The following is a 10,089-nucleotide window of genomic DNA, read 5'->3' as shown; positions in this document are numbered from 1 at the left end:
TTGAGCGTGTCAGACAGACATTTTTAGACAATCCTAGAAGATCTGTGAGATCAGCGGCAAGAGAATTGGATATGCCAATTTCGACGGTGTACAAGGTTTTTAAGAAACAATTAAGACTGCATGCATACAAAGTTCAAATTGTTCAAGGTTTGGAACCGGACGATAGGCCTAGGAGGATGGCGTTTGCAACAGATATGGTAGGAAGGATAGAAGATGCTGCTGATTTTCGGAAGCGCATAATGTTCTCCGACGAAGCATCCTTTCATGTTTCTGGCATTGTTAATCGCCATAATGTGCGCATGTGGGGATCTGAAAACCCCCATGAATACCGTGAGACACAAAGGGATTCCCCAAAGGTTAATGCGTGGTGTAGACTAATGCACGACCGAGTCATTGGGCTTTTCTATTTTACAGAAAAGACGGTCTTATCAGTCGTATACTTAGACATGTTGGAAAATTTCGTATTTCCACAACTAGAAGAGCTTCAGTCACATGTCTTTTTGCAACATGATGGTGCACCACCTCGTTGGAGTATCATCATTCGTAGTTCTTCGAATGACCATTTTCCAGGAAGATGGATTGGGCGAGGAGGTCCAATTCCTTGGCCACCCAGATCACCTGATATAACACCGCTGAATTTTTTTTCTTTGGGGATTAATAAAGGACAATGTTTACAGGAGGATCGTGTCGAACATTGATGACCTAAAAGCCAGAATTACAACCGCAATTGCTTCCGTGGATGCCGACATGCTTGCTGCTACCTGGTGGGAAATTGACTATCAACTTGATATTCTCCTTGCGACGAAGGGGGCACACGTGGAAGTTGATTGACAAAGGTAATGAAACTTTTTGAGTCTATCTAACCATTTATGTTATTAGTTTTAATGTATCTTTATTATTTTATGAGTTATTAAACATCAAAATGGGTCCGGGACATTATAAACACCTTGTATAGTATTTTTCAGAAAATTATAAAATGTTCATTACAATTCCGTACAATTTTAAAAAAATACGTGATGCTTGTATCCTACCCTTTTCAAATGTTTGGAAATCTAGTCTAATTCGATCTTATACTCCCTGGGGGTTGCTCCCTCAAACCTGTTTCTTATCACCTTCCTTTTAATCTTATTCTTTTGTCCTGATAAGTTGAACCACTCTGAGATAGCTTATCTCTTTTCTTTTTTAATGCCATTCGGTGTTTAGGCATTGAAGCTGGTTTTTATAGAGAATCGAAACTATAGTATGTCCACTTGGTTTGTGCTTTATTATCGTTGTTTTTCAGTTTAGTCTACGCTATCACAAAGTTTACCCTTTTCTTTAGGACTAACTAATAATTGTTAAGTAATAACTAAATATCTTTAGTCACAAATAATGTTCAAAACATAATATTGTATAATCATTTACTATAATAAAGAAAAAATACTATAGGGTTTTGCACCTTTAATTTAAAAAAAAAAATCAAAATCAAAAATATTATAATAGAGAATACTGCAAAAAAGGGAAGATAAATGAATATTACTTACAAGTACTGCAAAGCGAAGGGTAATTAAATAATTTACAAATAAATGCTGCTAAAACCTATATCAATTGATAACAGTTAAAGATGTCATGGTCTTTATTATATTATAAAAATCGCGTGTAATTTTTCTGTCTAATCTGAATGGACGAAATGATTGGACAATTATCTTTTTATGATAGCTAAAAAAATATAATAACATAAAAACGCATTTTTAACACACTAGGGCTAGGAACTCGGTGATATTATATATCAGCATAAGATTTTTATTCATAATTCGCTTTCTTCATATTGAATTGTTTTTACTTGTAATTCAGATTTCTAGAAAAGAATTCTGGCTTTTTGCCCAACTCTAATTTGATTGAATATTACCTTATTGCGTTTTGATTCAAAGCGAGCTATATTTCAGCTAAAATGTCAAATCCCTTTAGGATCCGTATAGTTGATATGTCATTAAAATAAACTATATTATAGGGCTTAGATTAGATCAATATGATTTTATTCACATGCGATGTAAAACAAAAAAAGTATACTTAGAATAACTTTTTACTAAATGGCATGCTTTTAGCGTCACCGTTTTCATGCTTCAGGCATATAGTCATGATTTGCTAATTAATAAAAAATCGAATTTTATTTGAGAAATCAAAGAAAAAAAACGTATTTTCTCTCTCTTATATACTTTTATATAGACAGATTTGAATTTACGACCCCCAAGACGTGGGAGGGAAATTACAATCTCAATAGTTAAGTCAAGACACAGGTCGAAAATTTAGGTTACATAATATTATTTATCTTTTTTGCTAATCTTTTTGTATTTTATTTATTCATTTATTTTGTATTTTTTCGTTCGAATTAAAAGCTCTTATTTTAATTTTAAAACTTGTTCACCTAAAGATAATTTCATGAAATGTTGATAGCAGGGATATATAAAGTTTTTCCTACACAAATAGAAGACCACAATTATGCTGATGAGGCAGACATTCATAAAAATGAAAGAAAAAGCATGGAAGGGACAGTTTAGAATGTGTGCTGAGTGACCAAGGGTGTAAACACTGTGCAGTGAGCAAAAGAAGAAAAAAACGACCCACCCTGAATAACTTTCGATTTTATGATCAGATCTTCACGGTCTATGACTCAATATTACTGGTTCAAGGGGTGGCCTCAAATATGCTAATTACTTGGTGCTGAAGATATTAAAATACGGAATAAGACACAAAAAAAAATAAAATAAAAAGGATTTTTTTAGACGGATTTCCCGCTAGCTGAGAAATATGATCCCAATAGTTTGGTAGGGACAAAGGTCCAAATTTTGAACCGCTTTATGTTACTTTTACTTTATCCTTATTTCCTCATATCTTTCGAAAGGAAATTTTTGAGCGCTGTAGTAAAATCTGTTTATCCAAGGAATATTTCATGTAAAAGTAGTTTTTAGTAAATATTTATTTTTATTTTCTTTACCAAAAATCAAAATAATTTTAAATTGTAAGGCATACATTTATTTTCATCATATTAAATAATGTAATTTTACATTACAAAATACAAAGTCAGTTGAATAGTTCCTAAGAAATCAAATTTCAAAAGAGTGGTATTTAAAAATTCAATTTCTTAGGAACTATTCGACTAATTTCGCCTAAAATTTGTATTTTGCCGTAGAAAATTACATTTTTTGAATGATGTAAGCAATTGCATACTTAACAAGTCAAATTTGTTTCGTCTATTATTAAAGAAAATAATAATAATCAATCAATATTTACTAGAAATTATTTTTGCGTAGAATAATCCTTAGATAACTGAATTTTTATAAATGTGAGAAATATTTTTTTATCAAATAGATTAAAACTTTCTTGAGAAATGGCGAAATACTCAAAAAGGGAAATTAACATTAATGAGTTCAAACATTCGACAACTTCCCTGACCATACTAGTGGGACTATTATTTCCATAACAACAGCTACCCCCCATATTTTGAGAGTCAGAAATCTGAATCCGTCGGGAAAAAAAGTTATGTTTAGATTGAGAAAGTCAGTGTTTTTGCCAGATTTCGTAGCTTAAAATATCGTCTGCTCTAATTAATTAGCATATGTGATGTCAACCCCCTGAGCCTTTGAAAATGTGTCCGAGTACGCGAAGAAACGATCATTAATCTCAAAAAGTTATTCAGGATGTTCCAGTTTCTTGCACACTGGACATTTGTAGTATGTACTAGAAAACTTGATGAATGATTGATTGAGAACTTGATTGATGTATCTGTCCATGTATCATACGTCTTTTTACTTCACATAGTTGTAAATAATCAATAACTTTGAAATTGAACGTGACATTTTAGCTAACATGTATTGCAATTAAACTTTAAAATACTTGAAGCGAATACAAACAGAATTCGCAACATGGCTGAATACATTTCACGAAATTAATATTGAAATTGAAAGAAGCAGTTAAAAAAATATATTTATCTAAATGGGGTTCAAAGAGACAGTAAAATATTGTTTAAATATAACTATTGACACATTAAAATAATTTGTGAGCTTACTTTTGATCGAAATTCTAAATGTTCTGGAGACGGGAGCACTTTGTGAACTTCGGACTTCACAACTGTAGAGGCCACCATCTTCGTTGGACATTTCACTTATTAGAAGAGTACCGTTTTGATAAACATGCTGCCTCTGGTTATTAGCAATAGTTTCTCCTTCTGTAAGATAAAACACATGTTTTTTTCTTAATTTTGAAACACCAGTTTTACGTATATATGCACAGATAACCCAATCATGGTCAAACAATTAGCACGCAATTTTTATTCATTAAGACGACACAGACAGCACCTGAGATGGTACCCTTTTTCTCAAAACTTCAACGCCACCAACGAGATGAACTATCAGTCAAGACGGATTTAACGGTCACCTTAGATGCGATGCGTATAAACGCAGTTTCTTTAGACGCCTGCCAAGATCAAACTCATGTCCTCCAGCTGGTCAGGACGTCACTCACGGTGTGAGTGTCACCCTGACCAGCTACGCCAATAGAGCACTTAACAGTCTTACGTACACGTGCATTTTCTCCCTGATGAACTCCTGATTACCTGGATAAGTCAATAATTATTTAAATGAATTCGTATTTCTTTGATAAATTAATTATTAACCAGCAGGTAAATTTAAAACTCTAAATGATAAATATATTTAATTTCTCAGCAAGCTACGGAGTTTACAGGGTGTCTAAAATGTAAGAGAATGGCCAAATATGCATGGGCTTCTAAATGCGTGTAAATGCACGAGATCGTTCCTTTAAAAGGTGCATTCAATAAAACTAAGTCCGGCTACCAAGCCTCATTGCCTTCAAGTGGATGGGTTTAATTTCTAAGTCTTAAATAACAGCCCCTACTTATTTCAGATCTGGATTTTCCAGAAAAAAAATTGCCAATTTGGCATATATTTATTACATTTTAGTTCATATGGGATGCTATAATTGCGCTATGAAGTTTCAGTGAAAATAGTTTAAAACAGTAATACCGCGAGATTGAAACAATTAAAATATTTGATATTTTGAAAGATTTGTTGAATGACACCAGACTCGATCCAGAGGGTGACATATTAGGTTGTTCGAGTTTGGTAATGTTGAAAGCATTTTTCAAAATATTTCATCAGTGTATTTTTAGATTTTCGATCAGATGTGCTATTCTCAGGATATTTCACATTTTGCACACATTTTGGAGAACATTTGTAAATAAATTTCCTGTATTTATTTAATGCTATTTTTAAAACGTATAGAAAGCATAACATAAAGTGCGCGTTATTCAATATCATAGCTACTTAATTTTGACTAAACTGGGTTATCTCAAGCTTTAAATATAAACCAGAGTGTCACCCAATCAAGCTGATTATTACTCAAAATATCGTGCAATCAAACTGAATATTATTAAAAATAACTGAATACCACTTGAAGCAATTAAATTTACCTTTTTGATATTTTGAAAAAACCTACCCAGTGACACCAATCCAATTTTTCAAATTAACTGAACCAATTCAATCCAATTAACCAAACCAATTCTATCCTATTTATCCAATTCGCCGAATTTATACTGAACTGGGTATCCGCAAGCTTTTAAATAAAAACCAGAATATAACTCAACGAAACTGAATATCTCTCGGGACAAACTAAACTAGTCTCAGTGGCACAACAGCCCATAGAGGGCCAAGGCTTACTGTGCCCATCTCAGTTTTCTTAACCTAGGGCACTGGGGTACAGGAGCAGATGTTCCAGTGTAGGTGGTCAGCTGAAAGCGGAACTCCCAGTGTTTAGTTCCCAAGCATGCTTGGTACTCATTTATCGACCTACTAAGGGAATGGAAGGCTGAGTGAACCTTGCCCGGCCAGAGGATCTAACCCAGGACCTGTGGCACGGGAGCGCGAAGTGCTACCCCTCAGCCACCGGGCATCACCCTTGGGACAAAACTTAATTAAAAAAAATCATAAAATTTGTTCATAACCTGAATACCACACAATAAAACTGAATATATCATTCAAACTGAGTATCATAAAATTTGCAGTAAGGATAATAATATCCCCCCCCCCAAAAAAAAAGAATTATTTATCGATTAACTGAAAATAAAAATTTGCGCAGAAAACAAAAATTAGTACAGAAAACAATCTTCTTATTTTTTAAAAGCCTGCATAAATTTAAATAAAATTCAATAAGACACAAGTTCCATACAAATTACCATAACTGAATATAAAAAAAAGCAGTATGCTATAAAACGAATAAGTCAAACATGTCGTCTACATCTATGTCCCAACTTAAATTTTAAAAAGCAAGAAGAGTTCTTGCGAAACAGAACTTTCTAAGTGCATTTTCGCGCTTCAGCAGTTCTCCAGAGGGCAGCGTTTAGAAAATTAGCATATTTTTCAGCGTCCATAGATAGCGCTCCTCACTCAAACCAACTGGATCAAAAATTGTTGTCAGGATACAAATAGTTTTCCGGAGTTTGAGTCAATTAAATGAGTTTTTGCAACTTCGAGAAACTTTCCTTTTTATGTATCACTCCAATAAAATAAATAATGCATAGGTTCATTAACATCAGGAAATTTCGAAAGTTTTTTTTCTCTTCTTTCGTTTGTAAGTACATTATTTGCATTTTTTTTTTAAATTTCGGGATGTAAATTTCTTTTTCCAAAAGTTATATTTATTTAAAGCTTCTTTTTGAACGAAGACACGTTGGACAAATTTTATATCATTTGGATCTGTAAATTTAAAATTATGCTCGCGTTCTCTCTAATGGTTTTAGTTTGCTGTAGTTTTACAAGTTTGGATGTATTGGGTTGATTTTTTTATGACTGGATTATTTATGAAATGAGAAATTATACAAAAAACGTGTGTGATATCAGTACTCATTAACATTTGCGGAAAGTTAGCTATTTGACTCATTAAGTAACCAAGTTCATTTTTATTTTCGTATTTTCAAGCTAGTTTTATTTCAGTTAGAGATATTAAAAAATAATTTTTTTTGAAGAAACTTGATTTTATGAAGGTACACACACTTAAAAGTTTTTAAAAACTCTTATTTGTTCTTATTTTTTGTTCTGCCGTATTATAGAATAACATATCCACACTCAACCAAAAGCATGGACAAAACTCTCAGATTTTTTGTAACATTTACTATGTTTCCGGCTCTATGGGAACACTAGAAATCACGATATTTTTACCAAAGCACTTTGGTAATAATCTTAATAAAATTAGCAATATTATTGTACATACAATGCATGTTAAAATTTGGTAAATGTGGTAAAATTTGAAACTTTTATTATGCTTTAGAGCATGGCATATAAACCAATCATCCGGTTAAATTTAATTTTCGGTTTTCTTCTTGTTACTAAACGTGTGGTAATAAAAACTATGATTTTGAAGCGAGAATTTACGAACTTACGGTAAACAGTTACCATGTGAACAGAAAGATTACCAAATGAATAGTTTAAATACAGTATATTTTGGTAACATGACCAGAAATGTGGAGTTTTTTTAAACTTGAAATGTCCTTACTCTACATTACAGTAATTTTACCAGAATATTTTTTCTCCATGCATGAAATCCTAGAAAAAAATTTTATAATATTAAAAAATTTATATTTAAGTTTTTTTATAGAGCTAAAACTTTTATGCTTCGCTTAAAAAATTTAAAAGTGTCTATCATCTATTGTTCTTTTTTTCAGTATATCGTTAAAACTTCCCACTTTTCTTGTTCATTATTTAAACGTAAAATAGGCGTAAATTAGTTTACATATTAATTGAACTGAAACATAATTTTATTCCAATTTAAAGCAAACTTTAGTTTTAAGTTTTAAAATAAATATCAAAACTTTTTAATTTCTCTTGATCCTTAGACCCTCCCACTAAATGTTCTGCGTATATTACCGTAAATATCTTTCTTTTACAATATCTAAAAATGCTTTACCAAATAACTAAACATATATCAAAAAATAATTGAAATAATTAATTCAAACTTCTTTCTATTATATTTGATAGTTTTTAAGGCATAAAATTCTAGAAAGAAAAAAAAACATGACAAAAATTATTTTTTCTAAATTTTAGCATAAACTCAATTTTAATATGGGTAAAAAAGTGAGTAAAATAGGCGTTATATTACGTATGAATTGAGCTAAAACATAATTTTATCCCAATTTAAAGCGAATTTTAGTTTTAAAATAAGTATAAAAACTTTTTAATTTTTCTTGATCCTTAGACCCTCCCACTAAATGTTCTAAGTATTACTATAAATTATGTTTTTTACATTATGCTACCACAATGTATGTTTTTTTATGTATGTTTGTGTATGTATGTTTTTTACGTATGTTAATGTATGTATGTTTGAAGACAAATAACTTGGTTGGCAAATATTTTACAACGTATGTATTATATTTTTTTCCAGCCTAGTACATGAAGTCTTTTCATTGATACATGTAAAAATAACAAGATCGGAAATCAACTATATCCATTTTAGATTTCACATGCGAAATACAAATAGAATCCTATATTTATCTCTCCTGCTAAATTTTTATTTAAGTTATTGTTAAGTTAATATTTATTTAAGTTATTTAGTAAGTATTAAGGTCGATTAAAACTTAATTCTCTGCTGCTAACCTAGTTAATGAGTTATGACAAACAGTTCGAAAATTGTCCTAAGGAGGAAGATGTCAGAGTCTGTTAATCACATTCTCAAACATCGCGTTTTCTTATGTCAAATTCATGTTAAGTGTATTTACGCCCCATTTATTTTCTTTTCAATTACATTAGAATACGCTAAACGACTATTCCAAAGTTACATAACTTATTGGTAAACATATTCAACTCATCCATTTTAAAAATATGAATCGTTGTAATATTTTTTACAAGAAATAACATCTTAGCAAAAAAGCCGAAGCCTAAAAACTAAACTTATTATTTGGTATTCGCGATCGCAACGCTTTAATACGCCCTCTAGCGGGGGATATTTTCAGACTTATATTTATTAGTTGTTATTCAGTTCTATAAGAATCATTGGTAGAGTAGGACGCTTTTTTCAGCAGCAAATAATTAGCAAAATTTCTCTAAGAAAAAGGGTGGAGAACATGAAAAAACGACCCGGAACATTGATAAATCATTCGGAAACAGAACGCGCCCAACATTTGAAGAACAATTTCTCAATAAATTTTTCCTTTACATTATCAATATACTTGCAATCGATAACTTCCGATTTTGTTATCGCATAGTGTTAAATATGTGCACATTAAGGTAAAATGGATTTGTTTTGTCTTTAATTTATTATAAATTAAACCAAAGTTATTTAAGTCCGCATTGCTTACTTTATTTCAATGAATAAATGTGATTTCAGAACTGTAATAGTTATAGAATATTCTTCTTTTTTTATAGAATAGTATATAATTTAGCATCTATATGATACGGAAAAAAAAAAATAAAAAATCATCCAAATTACTTGAAATAGTATGATATGTGTCGATTATTAAAAAATTTTTTTATCATTTTCTTGTTAAGTTTTTTTTTAAATTTTGAATGCTTAATTTAAACGAGAATTCTGCCATTTTGTTTTTAAGTTACATAAGCTCATTGCTTTGAAGTTATTGAAATTCATATCGAGATCTTACAATCATGAAGTTTTATTGTATGGTACGTCATCTTAAAATAATGAAGGGATAATCTATGCATATATTATTTGAGAATAAAATTTTCAAAAGTAAAACATTTCATTTTGGAATTCGATGGATTTAGTGTTAGCAGGTAAGTGTTATGATTTTCCTAATAAAAATTNAAGCTCATTGCTTTGAAGTTATTGAAATTCATATCGAGATCTTACAATCATGAAGTTTTATTGTATGGTACGTCATCTTAAAATAATGAAGGGATAATCTATGCATATATTATTTGAGAATAAAATTTTCAAAAGAAAAACATTTCATTTTGGAATTCGATGGATTTAGTGTTTAGCAGGTAAGTGTTATGATTTTCATAATAAAAATTTACTTGTAAAATTTTTTTTTTCTAATTTGATGATAGTTCTCTACAGAATGATCTTCTACGTCTGATTAAAAACTTC

The 10,089-nt window shown here is 30.7% G+C and overlaps 1 protein-coding gene across 2 annotated transcripts in view; it reads right to left on the bottom strand.

The window, feature by feature from the left end:
- LOC107442922 (cell adhesion molecule Dscam1) overlaps positions 1-10,089 on the bottom strand; it is a 171,252-nt gene that overhangs the window by 90,368 nt on the left and 70,795 nt on the right. For both annotated transcript variants that reach the window (XM_043040967.2, XM_043040966.2), the window contains exon 8: positions 4,046-4,204. In XM_043040967.2, coding sequence (XP_042896901.1) covers positions 4,046-4,204 — 159 coding nt within the window. The remainder of the gene's footprint in view (positions 1-4,045; positions 4,205-10,089) is intronic.

This window comes from Parasteatoda tepidariorum, chromosome 8 (genome assembly GCF_043381705.1).
Source record: "Parasteatoda tepidariorum isolate YZ-2023 chromosome 8, CAS_Ptep_4.0, whole genome shotgun sequence".
In the NCBI taxonomy this organism is placed as follows: domain Eukaryota; kingdom Metazoa; phylum Arthropoda; class Arachnida; order Araneae; family Theridiidae; genus Parasteatoda; species Parasteatoda tepidariorum.
Note: the sequence above shows the minus strand (reverse complement) of the source record. Positions and strands in the feature narration are given on the sequence as shown.